The 20,000-nt window shown below is 32.6% G+C and overlaps 1 protein-coding gene across 3 annotated transcripts in view; it reads left to right on the top strand.

The window, feature by feature from the left end:
• LOC137627538 (uncharacterized) overlaps positions 1-20,000 on the top strand; it is a 785,382-nt gene that overhangs the window by 534,707 nt on the left and 230,675 nt on the right. Inside the window, exon 3 of one of the 3 annotated variants that reach the window (XM_068358640.1) lies at positions 13,718-13,819. The exons of 1 other annotated variant lie outside the window; for it this stretch is intronic. In XM_068358640.1, coding sequence (XP_068214741.1) covers positions 13,718-13,819 — 102 coding nt within the window. Of the gene's footprint in view, positions 1-13,714; positions 13,820-20,000 lie in introns of all 3 variants that reach the window. One more of the 3 variants, XM_068358632.1, reaches the window with a different exon arrangement.

The raw sequence follows: 20,000 nt of genomic DNA, 5'->3' as shown, positions 1-20,000 counted from the left end.
TGGTAATCATCTAATGGTTATGAGGCTAAATAACCTAATGGTTTAGTAGTTTTAATAAATAACATTGAATATACATGCAATTACTAGAAAGAATGTTAAAAAGAGACGCATATTAGGAAGTCAATTACTTACGCCAAAATTGATAATAATACACCAAAAAGTACAAAGACAAAAAATACATTTATAACAATATGGGAAATAGTCCAGTCATAAAACGTATGCCAAAAGGTCAACGCCAAAAAGTCCAATTCCGTTCATGTATGTATGTATGTATGTATATATATATATATATATATATATATATATATGTATATATATATATATATATATATATATATATATATATATATATATATATATATATATATATATATATACTGTATATATATAATGCTTATATACAGCAACAACAAATCCAACCATTTCTAGTTAACTGCAGGACAAATGCTTCAGGGATGTCCTTATTTATGTTTGGGGCTTAGAAAGTTTTCATCACCAGGCTGGCCACTGCGAATTGGTGATAGCAGATTTTAGTCTGATCGCCCACAGAAAACCAACCTAGTATGGGTGGCCCTGACTAATAAAGTTTTGTTGATCATGGCAATACCCAAACCCTTTCAGCACAGTGAGGTATCCCCACTCAAAAAGGGATATATATCTATCTATCTATCTATCTATCTATCTATATATATATATATATATATATATATATATATATTGACCTATCAAAAATGACGGATAATTATTATTATTATTATTATTATTATTATTATTATTATAAACTAAGATACAACTACAGTTGGAAAAGTAATATGCTATAAGCCCAAAGGCTCCAACGTGGAAAAATAGCCCAGTGAGGAAAGGAAACAAGGAAATAAAAAACTTCAATAGAAGCAATTAACAATCAAAATAAAATATACTAAGAACAGTAACATTAGATTAGATCTTTCATATATATATATATATATATATATATATATATATATATATATATATATATATATATATATATATATATAAAGTATAAAAACTTAAATAGAAAACAGGAGAAAGAGAAATAAGATAAAACAGTGTGCCCGAGTGTACCCTCAAACAAGAGAACTCTAATCCAATACAATGGAAGGCCATGGTACAGAGGCTATAGCACTGCCCAAGACTAGAGAACAATGGTTTAATTTTGGAGTGTCCTTCTCCTAGAAGAGCTGCTTACCATAGCTAAAAAGTCTCTTCTAAACTTACCAAGAGGAAAGTAACCACTAAACAAATGCAGTGCAGTAGTTAACCCTTTGAGCACAGAAGAATTGTTTGGTAAACTCAGTGTTGTCAGGTGTATGAGGACAGAGAAAATGTAGAAAGAATAGTCCAGACTATTCAGTGTATGTGTAGGCAAGGACAAAATGACACATAACCAGAGAGAGGGAGCCAATAACTATCTAGAGTTAGGATCTCAACGGACGGCTGGTGCCCGGGCCAAGCCACTACCAATTACCTACACACCCAAACAAAGATTCAAACTTTCCCAACGCCTTCCTCTATCCCCTCCGGATAGCCGCTGCTACCAGTGTCTGAAATAATCACTCTCCCCTACCCGAGGGAAGGGAGAGACCAAGTAGTTATAGGTCTGGCAATGCCGTTACGAGTGACCAGATATATATATATATATATATATATATATATATATATATATATATATATATATATATATATATAAACACGTATGCATATAAACACATATGCACATGCATACACACACACACACACACATATATATATATATATATATATATATATATATATATATATATATATATATATATATATGTGTATATATATATATATGTATATATATATATATATATATATATATATATATATATATATATATATATATATATTACAAAAGTAATCTACCTAGCCTTCCATCTTATACGTGAGTTTTTGTTACGACTCTTAACCACTTATATCGCAGGTCCATATATCATTGCATATTAAAATATGCAGAACATTTGCCTTCCATGAATAACAGAAACCAAACCAAACAGTTCACATACCTTATTGAAATGTACAATATCAGAAAGCCATGAATATGAGAATAAGAAATGAATAATGAAGTCTCTTGGGAAATTACACTTATTGCTGAATGACTCTTGACAATTTGAATGTAGAGGTTATGTGCATTTTTAGTAAGCTCTTATTTCGTGCGTTATTCATATCACAATCATAAACAGATGAACGAAAATGTCTTTAAAGCAAAATCAGCTTCCTGAATCTTTAACAACATAAATTATAGAAGAGTTTCCCATGATAACAAAAGCATCGTTACCTTTAAAGGGTTTGCATTTTACCCTGTTTTAATTAACCCAACCTCCTAAAATACTAATAAAATCGCCCAATAAAGATTTCTTATACGCTTTCGCAAAGATTAGCTCCAATATTTCCTGAGATTAATTAAGTTGTTTATACATTAACTCTGGTCAAAATATTGTAGGTATTAGGGGTGCCTCAACCTAATAATTAATTCACACATTAAAAGGGCTTCAATAACAATTTAGCGAGAACCACTCACCCCTATATATATCAACGTTAACCAAAAGTCAACTACAACATTTTTTCGATATTAAACACAGCAATGCTACCACACCACCAATTTCATGTAGGCCTTAGAGAAAAAGTTGCAATTGAGTGCGTCGCCTAACTTCGCGGGTCCCTCTCTCCATTGAGAGGGAAACTTCAAGTGAAGTTAAAACCTCAACTTTTTCACGCCCATACCTTAGAGAACTGCTACGAGAAGCAATAATTATTTGAATGGTGTGCGCCATGTAGTTTATCATCGCATACATTATTACCATACAATATACCCATATTAATTTTCTGAATAAGAATGAGAATGGCTGACTAAATCAAGCTACATTAACTAGTTTCGCAAGTGATGCAATACACGACCCTTTAAAGGATTAGTAACCTAACGGAAATGTCCCGAGTATCGTTCCGTTGATTAGGAGTTTGAGCTCCGCTCAAGCCAGATATTTTTCAGTAGTATCCGAAACCTCACCGTACTAGTGAGCTTGGGAGAGGGTATTTGGGGGAGCCTATACGTCTACCTGCTGAGTCATCACCAGCCATTGCCTTTCCATCCCTGGTCCTAGCTTGGATGGAGTTAGGCGCTGATCTATAGTCGATCTCTTGGACATTGTCCTGTCCCTTTTCTCTGCCTTTTATGAGGGACACTCATACCTTTAAACGATTCATGAAGTACAAAGGAAGTAAAAAGAAAATGACGATGTATGAAAGATAGATTAAAACAGTAGACACCTTATATCAGGATTAAAAAAAAAAAAAAAAAAAAAAAAAAAAAAAACAGAAGGAAAAGGTCTGTTTAATTTGTAGTTAAAACAAACTCAATTTATTACTGAAAGTCTATAATCACCTCTGGAAAGATTGATTTTGAGCGTAAAGTTCCCCCCAGTATATATTACTCTATACAAGGGTAGGTAACTAACAATGTTTGAAAAGACCTATTAACAAAAGCATATAAAGTAATATAAGGATTGTGTCATGTCTCCCTGATAATAATATAATAAAATATGAAGCAAAATTAAAGAGTAAGCCTGAATTGTGAAGAATAGAGTATTCCGCATATGGATGGTTGTAAAAAAAAAAAAAAAAAAGCAAGAGCAATCAGAGATTTCAGACCGCCACCATTGAATATCGCCGAGTTTATACTCTAGTCTGCGGACAAAACACTTCTTTTCTCTTTTCTTTATATGCTGACCGTGGATGAATTCCTTGTAACATTGAACTCGAGTCTACAGGCTGCGCATCCCTCTTTTCATATGCTGACTGTAGATGGCAAAAATTGCAATTCTGGGGATACGGATCATCTCCAAATTCTCATGGGGTCGTCTGTGGTGAAAATTTCGTCAAAATCCGTCAAGAAGTTTTGACGTAATTATGTCCACAGACAGACACACAGACAAATAAATAAATTAACTGACTCGATTTTATAACCTCATTGGCCGAGGTTGAAATTAACCTTAATCGTTAATAGGAACAAGAAATGGGCTCAGGAAAGAATAGATCCCTGGATAAAACATCAACAATGAGGAAAGTGGCCGATATAACATCGTCAACGAATACATAAATAAAGCGATCTGAGAAGGGTTTCCAAAGCAAGTGAAATATAATTTAAGTCAAATATTCAGTGACCGCAGAAAGAAAAAAAAACTCCCACCAACCACACAAGTTATGTAAACATAGAATGTTAATACCATGGTAACCTTGTGTTCATTATATTTAGATAAGAATATAAATAAATATTCCAAATTCACTGATTACCATAACCTGCCTCGACAATATTTTTTTCAGTTATATTCAATTCAACATAAGTAAATAAAGATTGCAGATTCCTGCATTTTAAATGGTCCACCATCAAAATAGAAATTATCTCTTTTAAGTCTTGTTGTCAGCAATGGACTTGGATCAATTTGTCAATTACATCACTATCTTACACAATGAACATCACACATAATTAGTGCTTGAACATCATTAAGACTAATATCCCCTATATACCAAAGAGAGAAAAGTCTGGATATGGATACACACACACAGATATTTATATATATATATATATATATATATATATATATATATATATATATATATATATATATATATATATATATATATACATATATATCTTTCCGGTCACACTCAGCTTTTCCTGTCCCTCGGTAGGGGAAAGTACTAGTCATACCATGGTGGGAGGGAGTGCAGACACACACACACACATACACAAACACATATATAAATTTCTTTCCGGTCACGCTCAGCTCTTCCCGTCCCTCTGATAAGGGGTAGAGAACTAATTATAACCTGATGAGAGGGTTGTGCATATGCATGTATATCTAAATTTTTAGCCGTCATTTTTGACGGGTAACGTACACAAGTATGTAAATAAAATACGCCTTATTCTAGGACCATAAACAGCAACCTACCTGCCTAACACTATCGTTACCTAAAGAGTCGATGATTGAGAAAACATTCTATTCCGTATTTCAATTTCCACTCTCATTATCCAGACAAACGAGCACATACACTCCAAATCAACTCGCCCGGCTTATGACGGGTATCATTAAACGCTGCTCTAAAAATCCAATCAACAGCAGTTTAAGTACAAAGGTTCTACCAACAAATGGGGAAGGTATTAACAGAGAGAGAGAGAGAGAGAGAGAGAGAGAGAGAGAGAGAGAGAGAGAGAGAGAGAGAGAGAGAATCTAATTAAAAAGGGATTAATAGAAGGGGGAAACTAAAAGGGCGGTAGGAGCAAAGCTTAAAAACTTAGAAGGGTGTTTCGCTTTAATGTTAAACCTGCTATTACGGTCTTAAGGTTCAACATGGACGGGGATGTAAAAAAAACAATTATCTGTGGTGGTTACATGGGAACATTCATTATCAAATAGAAGATAAAAGAAAAATTATTAGGAATAATGTGCTGAACTAAAATGAGACAGAACAGAGCCAGTTACAAAATAAGGATATGGAAAGATCTTCGATGCAGAAAAGCTAACAAAGGCTCTTCTACCCAATGGTAAAATTACGGTAAGAATACAGTATGTATATGGAGTGAGAAGCATGCATCTGAAATGAATAATGTTTAAAGGGAATTATATATATATATATATATATACTTACAGTCATATAATAACGAACACACACACACACACACACACACACACACACACACACACATATATATATATATATATATATATATATCAATCATCATCTCCTCCTACGTATATTGACGCAAAGGGCCTCATATATATATATATATATATATATATAATATATATATATATATATATATATATATATATATATATATATATATATATATATCATATATTAATATATATATACAGTATATACATATATATATATATATATATATACTGTATATGTATATATATATATATATATATATTGTATATATTATGTATGTATATATATAGATATATATTTATACATTATATATACAGACACACTTATTGTGTGTAACTACATGTAATAATCTGGAATTCCTGATATAAAACATGCGTATGACCAAAAATAAAAAAAAACAAAATACATTCTAGTTTCTTAAATAGTGTAGATTGTCGGAAATTATATTTTTGATGTTCGCATGAAATAATATGTACAGATCATAAAATGTTATTTCATTACTGGGTACAACTGTAAAACCAACTGCGTGCTTGTTTAACCGTGCATTCATTGCTTCGCCTTCAAAATCAGGGCATACATAACAACAATAGCAATAATAAATGAATATCATAAACTGCATGTGAAAATGTTAGCACACAGCATAAAATCGCTGCTAGGGGTATAAACATGGATGCAATTGTTTTATTTTTTCCTAGATAGATGCACAATTTAGAAGTTTAGAGGTTATAATAGGCATTGCATGGGCAAGCTGTATACTTATTGCACCCCTGCATATAAACATACTTTGTATTATGACATAAGCACTGTTTAATCTTATTACTAATAATGTGTTCGTAGAATGAATATAAAATCAAATTTATTAAATTATTGGTTCATAACTATTTTAAACAGTAGTAAGTTCTTTATATGATATTCTTCATTGCTCTTTCATGCTATCACTCAATCAGCTGTTTTTTATGTAGTGTTAACTTATAAGAATAAAAACGCATTTTTGTGGCATTAAACTACCAGAATAAAAACACAAGAGCTCCTGCCTGTCTGATGATTAATCTTCTCTACTATACAAAATAAAAACAGGGACACGTCAGTAACGCTTCTCACTATTTCATATATTACACTCCACTGATATTTCCTCACTGAAATGTCTCGTCACTTTATTCACGGTTTTCATTTTTTTTCTTATATAATGTCCCTTGTTTTCATATTTGTTACGCAAAGTTATTTTCCTTTTAATCACCTCAATAGAGACAACTTTCAAACTCGTAAATGTTCCCACCTGTTACTTTGATTAACATTTTTAGCTTGACAACATAATAAATTTCTTAATATTCTGTGCACCTTATTATTTCCTCGATGTGATCGTTGATCTAAATAACAAGGCGTTCACCACCTTGCACCTAAATAAACTTAAAATCAACTTTCAATCTATTATTTACGTTAATTTGTTATTCATTATTACTAATCCCACCCACGTATATCCTAATAACAATTCTTTGGTGACAGTCGTTTGAGACAAGTAAATTCTATCCACGTCTAATCGTTAGGCAGAAGTGCAAGTCCATGGAAATAAATACACTCGGGGAAACTGAGCAACCCATGTCTGTAAATAAAATGTAAATCATTATGAATTTTAACCATACAAAATTGTTATCAGTGGGAATAGTGAATACATGAATATTTAAAATGAAAGAACCTTGCTAAATATTAAACTGACTATTGAGCATTTTACCAAAATAACGGTATTACTAATATTCCAACTAGTAAAATACTAACAAACCTCTTAAAATTTTCTGAAATACATAATAAATCATTTATATCTGAGCACAATGCCCACGATCCCCGTTAGTTTGTATTTGCACTCCCTAACACAACCCTATTCTTATATCATGACCCCGTCAGTTCCCCCTAGGTTAGAGGTCCCCTTGCAACTCATTTTTATTCTTAAAGTTTAGTCATTCCAAATATAAATTCCTGTGAGTTATATCTATCGAAATTTTCTTGTATAAATAATTTTTCCTATTTGAATATTGAAATTAATTAACTAGATTTGGATATATTAATCAGCATTAATTTTATACCTAATCAATTATTTATCTTAGTACAAAATCAACTTATCAAGTAGTAATTTTGTAAAATCATGAGATGTTTTTATATAAAATTTCATATAGTCCATATTTTCCATTCTCTCATTGAACTTTATAATTTTGATATGTTGTATATAAAATATATAAACGAGCCCAATACTATATAGATCATACAGTATACCTGATAAAGCTCTGTTGACATCTTTAACGTATATCAGTCAAGGAAAAGTTAATGTACATATTTAATGTCAAACCAAATATACTCAAATGATTCTAAACTAAATTAAATTTATAATAAATAGAATAGCCTTATGACTTTCATATGAGGAAAAACCGCGACCGATTACGTCAGCTTATCACGTCCCACTTTATACATGAGATACCAGTTCAATTACACAGATATTCCTTTGTTCTCCTTATATTATAGGTATCCAAGTTACAGCTTTAATGGTTTTATGGTCTTGTGATCCACCTCTAATCGTTTTCTTATCAACAAAATTATATCTTCTATCTTTGTTTAAATACTCCTACATTAATTCATAGTCAAAATGTGTTTTATTTATTCTTTCTTATAAGAAAGTGTGAGGTCATTAAATTCTCACATCATAAAGGCCTTCGAGGAGCTCGTTTAAAACTCTCCTGATTGCTATTCTTAGTAAATAACTTTTATTGCTGGTTTTCAGGAGTAATTTGCCTATTATTCTACATATTTCAGCACTTAAATAATTTCTTTTTACAGTTATCAATAGCTCACATTTGTTGAAGTGTGTCCCTTCAGAATAAAAAGGTCCTTTCGTATGTGTTAGGTTCCAGTTCTCAAACCTAGTGCTTACTGGTTTCATTTACATTCTTAATATTCGTTTAGTTTTCTTCCTTGTTTAATTAGAAACACCTTTTTCTTCAATACACATTTCTTGTTCTCAGCCTATCTTCTCGCACTTTTTTTTTTCAACCACATGTCACACAACACAAAACTCCGTGATCTGTACGAGAAATTCACATATCGCTCGCTATACGATCAATGTGTTTTGAAAACTATATGGAACATTATAAAAACACGAATTTGGTCATCAAAACGGCGAATTTGTATACAAAGACTAGTTTTAATCAGGATGTAACACAAAATTCACGTTACTAGTTCAAACTCCCTGCAATAATGATAATAACGTCAAAGTTTGTTGGTGCCTTGGTACGTTCCCGTGTTGTCGCATGTTATAAAAGATAAAAGGAACTTTTTTAATTACAACATCGTTCTGTGTCCCTTCAGCCATCCATTGAACAAATGCCTTTTTACCTTCAAACCCATTCACGTTCGCTGTTTCTTTCTCCCACCAACGCAAAGCCGATATTTTTCTCTCTTCGAGGTTTCATTTCTCACACATTTCTCTGCCTTGGGTCCTTTCGCTATCCATATCTAAGAGGATCTTCTATTCTTTTTCCCTCACAGACCGCTTTCCTTTCAAACAAACCTGTATTACCTTTGTTTCGTCATCCCTTTTTACCAACCATCTCAACACCATTTCCCCTCTTTCCAAGTTCTCTTTGATATTATCACCAAATAATAATCTTTCCAAGGAACTATCGCATTCACTCCCGATGTTAACAAGGCTCTTGGCTAACATAGCCAATGATGTTTTCCCTTATTCCTATGTTCCTCTTACTTTCAAGCCCAATTTTTCATATCTTGTGTCCCTTGGGCCATTACCACAGCATTACTGTTCTTCTCCATGCATCACGTTCGCTATCCACCTCAACATCGTCTCTTTCTATTCCTGCGTCCTTTGCTATTCACCTCCACGTATGCCATGCACTCTTGTTTCCATTGCCCCATTCACTTTACGACAGTTTAATTCCTTTTCTCGTGCTTATCACCAATAACTTCAAATCGGCATTTGACATTTACATCAAAGAGAAAATACTAAAGATCGCACTTCCTATTTTGAAAGCAATTGAATTGCAAGAGGGTTCATCGGTTGGTGAAAGCATATAGCATTTTAGAAAGCGAAACAGAAGTAAATAATAAAAATGCAGAATTAGCCATACTGTCTGAAATTAAAATTTATGTTTGTTACAAACTAACATAATGTTTGATGGATAAAAGTAGAAAAAAAGTGAAAATAGTTAAAAATGCACACTAAAACGACGATAGGAGTTTCTTGCGTTTCCAAATATCAAATTGTATATGCAAGATCAAATGTTCATTAAAAAACTACGACAAAGATATGTTGTTAATTATATTTAAAAAAGAAAATATACATGGAAATCCAGATATACAGTCCAATGCAACAAAGCAATTAATAAAACAAAGCTTTACTCAGTTCCCAGCTATAAGGTCACACAGAGCACCGCATAATAATAACCATCCTCCCATGGAATAAAAGTCGCGGGAGGAAATGTCGACATAAATAAAGAAGATATCCTCGACCAAAGTAGACGGAGATATGATAATAGAAGCTTTGGAGACCAAGATAATATTCCCCCTGAAACTGCGTTAAGACTCACAAAAACCACCTTGCATCGCTACAATTTCATAGCTTCTTGGAATTTATATATATAACAAATAAACATCATCAAATGTCTCTCATATTTTCTACAGAAGTCTGAGGCCTCAAAGAGGTCACTTTTACATTGCTGAAAAACCAGCATGTGGATCTCTTTAAACATAAATTTCTCATGTAATACACTACTGTTTGTATATGCGAATGCCATAAATGGAGCCTGTAACATACATATAACTGATTAATATTCATTAATCAAACGTTAAGAACAATCACCATTAACTTATCATTAAAAACAGATTGCCAAGGTTGATCATGTAGATCAACATACCTAATTACTAATGACATCATTAAGATAAATCAACACAGGAAAGACGTATCAAGATTGGAAAACATATAATTAAATGGCTCTTTAATTAAATTTAATATGATTGGCCAAAATAAAACAGATTATATTCATTCTGAATGTAAAATTTACGATACAAAAAACAAAAAACCAAGTATACAATGGTATATATCCAGTAATTAAATACTTGCATTCCAATATTATATATATATATATATATATATATATATATATATATATATATATATATAAATATATATATATAATATATATATATATGCACAAAATAACCGTTCATCAAAATATTTAAAGGCTTACCTTATGTCTCTTTACTCAGACGTGGAACGGAAATATAAGACTGGATGGGCTGCAACCAAAAATATTAATTGATAGAATATTCAATAATTTTAAACTTAACAACTGTTGACCTCAGTTAAATCCTGAATACAAAATATTCAGAAATTATCCTTAAAGCTTTTTCGCAATCATTCTATATACCTTTAAGAAGGTTTCTGCAACTGTCTGAAATATGTAACAAAAACAGCTACTTTGCTATATCGTATGCGCCCCTAGTGTCTATACATACAAGTCTCTACAGAGTTCTCTCTAATTTTCTAGTTCAGTCGAAAGCAACCCCTCACAGATCTTTAAATCTAACTATATCGTTAATTATCTAAAGCGAATAAAGCAATAGTAGACAAAATATTTGTGCCGAGAGTACTTTTTAGACAATCAACACAACAACCCAAGAGTGTTAGCCTTGCATTAGCTAGTCATTGGTATTCGTCAATGGGTCACCTGTACTTCGAATCGTCATTGACATTTTACATCGAGCACAAGACTTTAAGAAAGGAATACCATTAACCTGCATTAAATCACTGATGCAATATAAAAAAAGGTAAAAATTCCTATATACCGAGTCACTGATACTCAAAGATTCACGTTTATTATTATTATTATTATTATTACTTACTAAGCTACAACCCTAGTTGGAAAAGCAGTATGCTATAAGCCCAGGGGCTCCAACAGGGAAAATAGCTCAGTGCGGAAAGGAAAAAAGGAAAATAAAATATTCTAAGAAGAGTAACAACAATAAATATCTCCTATATAAACTATAAAAACTTTAACAAAACAAGAGGAAGAGAAATAAGATAGGAGAGTGTGCTCGAGTGTACCCTCAAGCAAGAGAACTCTAACCCAAGACAGTGAAAGGCCATGGTACAGAGGCTATGGCACTACCCAAGACTAGAGAACAGTGGTTTGATTTTGGAGTGTCCTTCTCCTAGAAGAGCTGCTTACCATAGCTAAAGAGTCTCTTCTACCCTTACCAAGAGGAAAGTGGCACTGAACAATTACAGTGCAGTAACCCCTTGGGTGATGAAGAATTGTTTGGTAATCTGTGTTGTCAGGTGTATGAGGATAGAGGAGAATATGTAAAGAATATGCCAGACTATTCAGTGTGTATGTAGGCAAAGGGAAAATGAACCGTAACCAGAGAGGAGGATCCAATGTAGTACTGTCTGGCCAGTCAAAAGACCCCATAACTCTCTAGCGGTAGTATCTCAACGGGTGGCTGGTGCCCTGGCCAACCTACTACCTAACGTTTGCAGTAAACAAAGTCCCCAGCAGTTTGAGGAGGAGGCGACCGTTTCTCTAGACTCTAGAGCAAGTCAAACTACTCTAAGAGTAGACCGACCATTATTCTACACTGATTCACAAGTAAGGTGAGAATAAATACGTAATATGAGATTACATCCCTTGTGTCGCAAAGGTCAGGTATACTTTACTGTATATAAAGGTATAAGGACTCTAGAGACAAGTCTCTCTCTCTCTCTCTCTCTCTCTCTCTCTCTCTCTCTCTCTCTCCCTCTCAAATACGAGAAGATATCTCCAAAGAGATTCTTTGATTCCCTAGTTGGTCTCAATAACTCTATAACTTGAGCTTTTGGTACAATCAAGAGTGAGGTTATAGACTATGCAATTGTGGTCAGATTCTATGAATAACTCTGTATCAATTTCATAATAATTCTGTGCACTACTGCAACATGAGAGTTATTAGCAATTTTAGGATGTCAATAGTTCTTTGGCGCAAGTCACCGAAAACACATTAAAAGCGTTCTCTCTCTCTCTCTCTCTCTCTCTCTCTCTCTCTCTCTCTCTCTCTCTCTCTCTCTCTCTCTCTCTCTCTCTCTCTCTCTCTCTCTCATATTTCGAGCAGAAAAAAAATATTTTCAACAAACATACAATAATGAAGCTGGAAATTTAATACTAGACATTTATGTTCCCTTTCAACTGTTGTTCGTCAAGGATGAAAATATAAATATCGATCGGAAATTTACTATAAAATAAAATAAAAATTAAGAAAAAAACAGAAAGAGATAGAACAATACTGACAACACCAGGGCGCCCACCTTTGACATTTATAATGAGTCTCCTCCTATCGCATTCGCTAACATACATATTTGGCACCATTGTCTTTGAAGTCTCTTCTTTTAAGTTTATCCTGGAAACACTTTTTATCTACTCGTCTCATTTCGAATTAAGAACTCTCAGCACACTGAGACGCTGCAACAAAGAATGATTTTTCCTCCCCCGTGAAAGTGGTGCCAATGCAAAACAGGTTATTGACGGCCAATTAAGCTTGTCAAACCCATCTGTTTGTTGAACGTAAAAATATAAATATGCTTTAGAAGTTTGCTTTTGATTCTTCATTGATCGATGATCAACAATGATTGTGCCGTCAGGTCAGTCAGACATCAAAGCACACAATCGTCTCATTAACTTTTCAAAACTTACAATGCTTTGTTTTTGATGACCAAACTTTATTAGCAATGGCTGTTGTATTTCGGGAGCTCGTTATTTTATTGTGATGGATGTCAGCCACAGTAGTGACGTAAAAATATAGGTGAAGCTTCAAGTCACAACACGCATTTTGATTGGCTGTGCCAAAGTAGTGGCATCACTTCATCCACTTAATTTTATGTTAGTATTGGGTGTAGGCATAGTCGTGACGTGTCACTAGTAGGTGGGGCCTAACTTTGTTTCTGTGTCCTGATTGGTGGAAGCAGGATGGTGGCGTCATTAGAGGGTGGAGCAAGCTTCATGACGTCATTCCTGACTCCCAGTCTACCCCCTGCCATCACACTCTCCTGTGACGACGTATCATGCATGTACGTAAATAAATATCTTCTTTGCTCTTGAGTATGTGAAGGTAGTCCATGTATATGTATGTATGTAGAGTAGTTGTTAGCTTCACAACGTGTGCGTACCCTTCTGCAAGCACACCATAAGTTGACACTTCCTTGAAATGCATAAGTGGCGGTATACGTACATGTCTAATAAAACATGTGCGTGCGTCCACTGCATGCTGGTTAAAAAATTATCACTCTTAAAGAGTGTGTGATTATCCTGTAGACTTTTGATGGTGTGTATGCATTGACTTTGGTTCATTTACGCTTGATTTCTCTTGCAGTTAAGAACAATTGTCAGTCAAGTAAAGAGTGACTTATTAGATGCATGTGGATTATTGAGATTTACTTACAAACTGAGAACAACTCTGTTGTGGTGAACTTTGCAACGCAAGGCAGTTTGATTACTTCTGTAAGAACAGTGCGAGGTTCAGTGCTTATCGGATCCTGTGCTGCAAACACCAAACAGAACACTTCGGATTACGGATCACTTGTCTGACAAACGCAACCATCAGTATTTACTTTAACTGTATGCACCTTAGTCTTTGTGTTTTCCCCATTATATATTGCAATTGTCAATTAACTTTAATATAAGAGAATTAAATCTAACGTGATACGTTTACAGACCTTATGAAAAAGAGTTTGTAAAAGACCTGAGCATCCTCCAAAGGTAAGGAAACAACCTTGGTAGCTACGAGAAAGGGAAAGAATCTTACAGTGTTCTCAGTAATAAAAGATTTACTTTGCTTTTTTCACTTTTCACCACACATTCAAGAAACCCCATCTGCAGCTAAAGTTTACACACGGAGTTGTGTAAGTGGATTTCTAACAAGGAACTGAATAGGAAGCAAAGGCACTTTCCAAAGAAAGTAAGTACATTTCTTAGATTGAAGCAAGTAGGAGATTTTAGCTGCAAGATTTCTTCTGGTTCATTTTCAGGTTCATCAAAAAGGTAGGGTGAAAAGTGTAAAACAGAAATTCCTTTAAACCTATGTTAGTGAACAGTAAGGGGATAAAGAATAAAACGACGTCTGAAGATTCTACTATTAACAAATGATTTCTTATGTTCTCATCAAAAGTATTCTTTTTTAATGTTACCCGTCTGTATTATCTTTAAAATCATAATTTTAAATATAAAAATACCTGGTAACTAGGCAAATGTATTTGCCTCTATTAATCTCTTTCTCTTTCAGATTATATTTACTAATAATGTACTAGTATTAACAATTTACGAATCTATAGGAAATCACCAATAATAAAATAAATAATAGGAAAGAGGAAACCAATTGAAATAATTACAGAAGCAGATGGTAAAATTTGCAACATGATAAAATTTATCCTATCTTTCATCAAATGACCAGAAACAGAATTTGTCTCCGAAAGTTGCGATGTATCAGAACATCAAAAATGTGAATGAATTTCTTCATCGAATAAGATACACACCAGGGAACCACACAGACCTTACGATTCAATGTCGAAAATTTGTATTTACGAATTGATACTTATTGTTGTTAAAGTTATGGATTTAATTTGTCTGATAAATATTAATGAAATTCATTACAAAGTAAAACAATGGTGAAAATTACACCAACGGAACGGTCTTACTTTTTTCAAAGTATCACATCCTAATAAGATATGCAGAAGATATGCTATGAATAAAAGGGTTATACTCCTGATGAAGATAACATACTTTACTCTATTATAGTGTAGTTGATAACCCAAATTATTATTCATTTGGAAAAAACATATTAATTCTATAAACTTCAAGGTAACAAAAAAATATAAAAAGAATACATTATGACTTCAAAACTGCCTTTCATGACAGAATATCCCCAAGCCATTACGAACACAGGATAATTGCGACCAGGTACAGGAACATAGTAAATATATCTTATGAACGTAATAAATATTAATATCATGACTTCTGAGTGACTACTCAGTTGTGCGAGAAAATCTTGTGATGTCTTTTGTTCACAACTGACTGAAATGTGTATTTTGAAATATCTATCTAATATGTGATAGTCCGTGAATAATTCAAGACTTTAAAAATGAAAGGCCGTTCTTTTTCAAAATGAAATGTGCCACAGCCAAACGGTAAGTCTAATGTTTTAATGTTCTATCTTACAACATAGTTTCTGTTTTAATGCAAAAAAAGAAGTTTTTACAATGATAGAAAATCACTCCTTGAAAAAATACAGTTTCTAATATCTCCAATTTTAATTTCTAGTCTAAGGAAAGGTACAACGAAACAAATTCAGGATCTAAATACAATTTGCAATATAGGAAAGGAGAAGTGGCATTAGGAGAAGAGACCAGACCCGAAAAAAACTTTCTTATGGGCATTTCTGACAAATTCTGCCGTTACATAGGGACACTTACAGTAAGAAGAGGGTAATCATTTATAAAACAGCGTAATACTCATTTAATTACAACTTGTTTGCAAACGAAAAAATCATAACATTCTAATTATTCAATTAAATCTATTGAAATTGACAATATTACAAACATTTGTAAGTAAAATGTGAGTACAATGGGCCGTAGACTTAATATTGTTCCACTACATTGTAATTATGATTTCTTTCTTTTATAATGAAATTTGTAACTATACTTTTATCTGCTGCCTGAAAAATTAGCAGCCAGTGCTAAAACACTTCTTCACACTTGAAATTACCCTTTACATGAGAATGCAGTATTTATGCGATTGATTAAGGAATTTGGGCCATAGCGTTGGGTCAAGGTGGAAGCCGAGGGAAAAAAAAAAACTTCGTCGCAGTTCGAAGTAAAAGTTGAAAGTGGTTGGCTGGTAAGATTGAAGAAAGAAAGAAGGAACGGAGGTACACTAAAGGCTTCAAAGTTGGTGCAGCTATTGCCGAAGTGACACTGCAAACATTCGTTAGTAATGCTAAGTAGGGAATTGATAGCAATACATTATGATGGGGAGTGTGTATGTATAGTTGCCGCAAAATATCCCTTTTACATACATCACTTATGTTTAATGAAAATAGCATCGTAACACCGCAATGGGTGTTTACATTTTCTTCAGAATGAAATCCTGTTTATCTTGCAGCAACGGACATGAATTGTCGAACTATTGATATGCCATTGCTCATATTTTCTAAACATTAATGTAGACAATATGCTGATGATATATGAATAATACTTAACATTAAAATTGAAATTAGTTGTTATATAATTAGTCAAGTAGTATACTATCAGAGTATCAAAAATGGCAATGGTAAAATTCCTACCAAGAGCCGATATCCAACTTTAGTTCATAGAAGATATTTAGGGTCAATTACAAAACCCAATTATTTAAATGAAAATATTTCCACTTACAAAATCCATCAATTCAAAAAGTAATGATATTATAAACCACAAAATTCATAAAGGCAATCATGATACTCATTTACAAGTTATGATACGGAAGGCTTGGGGAAAATAATAATAATCATCATAGCTACAAGCCTAATTGGAAAAGCACAATGCTATAATCCTAAGGGCTACAGCAGGGAAAAATAGCTCAGTGAGAAAAGGAAACAAGGAAATAAGTAAACTATACGAGAGGTAATGAACAATTAAAATAAAACATTTTACGAACATTAACATTAAAATAGATATTTTATATGTATACTATATAAAAAGAGGAACAGAAATACTGCGCCTGAGTGTAACCTCAAGCAAGAGAACTCTACCCATATATCCAGGAATCAATCACGTCCATCGTCACAAGAGAAACAGGCTTTCATTTGCTGAAAATGTAAACGCTCATTCTTGTGTTGCCATAGCATTATCATAATACAAAAGATTACTTTGAGATAACTGTACCTTAGTTACAGCTCTCAAAATGGCGTGCGGCGTCAGGTTTTACAATCTTAACCATTTTTATTACAGTAATTCTCGATGATTTGGTCACACCAGTGTTATAATAATATGTAAAGCTCATATATTCTTGGTAGGTGTTCGTTACAATAAAATAAATATTAGCCCAATTGTAAAAAGCGCACATGATATACCTTGTATCAATCTCCAACGCGGTTACATATGGTATGAACATGGCAGTCAGGATATAGGGCGCCTTTCATCAATTAACATATCAGTAGGCAGAAATATAACGATGGGCAGAGATAAGGACCGTAATATAGGAGACTAAGATATGATAAGACAACAACGTGGCCTACGAGATAAGAAATTAATGAGCTTAAATATAGGGCACGTCCAATACCAACAATAAAATAGGGCGATAGTGCGATATCAGATAAAAGAAAAATAACGAGGAGATATAAAGCCCCGTCCAATTACACTTGGACAGAGGTCAAGAAACGTAGCGTAAATAATACCGTATGTTTCGGGTTGTAAATATGTACAAGGATATATACAATATATTTATATACATAAACAATATATCAACATTATATATATATATATATATATATATATATATATATATATATATATATATATGCGTGTGTGTGTAAGTATATATACATATAATATACTTATAAATGTTCATTATATTCATATATACATAATAATTCATGAAATATGAATTATATATATATATATATATATATATATATATATATATATATATATATATATATATATATATATATATATATATATATATATATACAGTATATACATATACTGTATATTGATTTAAAAATAAGTTAATACACACATATATATATATATATATATATATATATATATATATATATATATATATATATATATATACATATATAAATATATATATATATATTATATATATATATATATATATATATATATATATATATATATATATATATATATTGCTTTCCACCACTCTTGTCTTCCATCTCGAACAAAGTTTCCAATACCTGGCAAGAAATAACTGTGCAAATGCTAATATCTCAATAAAAGTAAATTCAATGAAACTTCTCCTAATTCCTCAGCCTTATTGACTCGTACACATACTGTACATTTATTACACTTTTAACATAATTTGACATATTTTCCTTGTGAAAAGCTTGAGCCCTAATATTTACTGAAAACATTCAAATTCAAATTACCCAAATGTAAAAAAGGCGTAGGGTTTTCTTTTATAATGAAAGAAAAAGAAATAAATTGCTAATAAAATACGCCCACCTTTTATTGAAAATCATTATGTTCTCTACCACCAAACTTCAGAGAGTCCTCTGCCTAAAATGAACACCTGATAGGCAATAAATGTTTGCCCAGGCTAACTGTATGGAAAAACTCTACCTGATGCCTCAAGAGAAAGCCATTAAGCAAACCTAACCCACAAAAGCGTGCGGAGTCAGGGGGAGGGGGTTAGGATTTAAAATTTGAAAGTCTGAAATGTTGGCTGTTTGAAACGGAAAGAGCATTTTGTTAATAAAAAAAAGTAAAGGACTTATCTGGAAAGCCTGAAATAAAAAATAAAGAGAGAAATTAAGGGTTGCTATAACATAATATAATAGGAATAATAGAATAATTATATTTGCAAGAAAATTATATTTGTGGGAAATATAATGTTTGTTTTCAAAGCCCTATCTAGCCCATTTATTCCGCGCCATTTGATGACAGCTGAAACTATAAATCAATATTTACGATTAAACCGTTAACGTACGTTCCGTTTGGAAGCTTTTATATATTACTCTTATGTATATTGGGGTATCAAGGGAGAAAAAAAAAAGCGGTTGACATTTGACAGTTCTTTTAGTAATTTTCAACCTTAAATTTGCCACTTATGGATTCGAAAACTTTTTAAAGAGATTTCGATATATTTTCTTCTCACTATATTTTAGGAACTACCCATAAAAATCTTGTTAAAACCATGTACTCAGACAGCATCTATAAGGTTTAAAACGCTTCCATAAGACAATAATCACTGCCAGATCTTTGCTCAGATAACATCTATAACGATTACAACGCTTACAGAAGACAAAAATTACTGCCAGATATTTGCGCACACAGGATCTTAATACATTGGAATCAACGTGTCAAAAACGTGTATGCAACACAAAACAATAGTCAAAATCTTGTATGCAGTGCAAAAACAATTGTCAAAATTTCGTATGCGTTGCAAAATCATTCTCATGATAAGTAAGGCATAATGAAACCATCAATGACATTGGAAGATCTAGAGATAAATTAAAACTAGAAGCACAACACA

The sequence above is a fragment of the Palaemon carinicauda genome, chromosome 2 (genome assembly GCF_036898095.1).
Source record: "Palaemon carinicauda isolate YSFRI2023 chromosome 2, ASM3689809v2, whole genome shotgun sequence".
Taxonomy (NCBI): Eukaryota; Metazoa; Arthropoda; class Malacostraca; order Decapoda; family Palaemonidae; genus Palaemon; species Palaemon carinicauda.
This window is presented reverse-complemented; position numbering and strand designations above follow the sequence as displayed.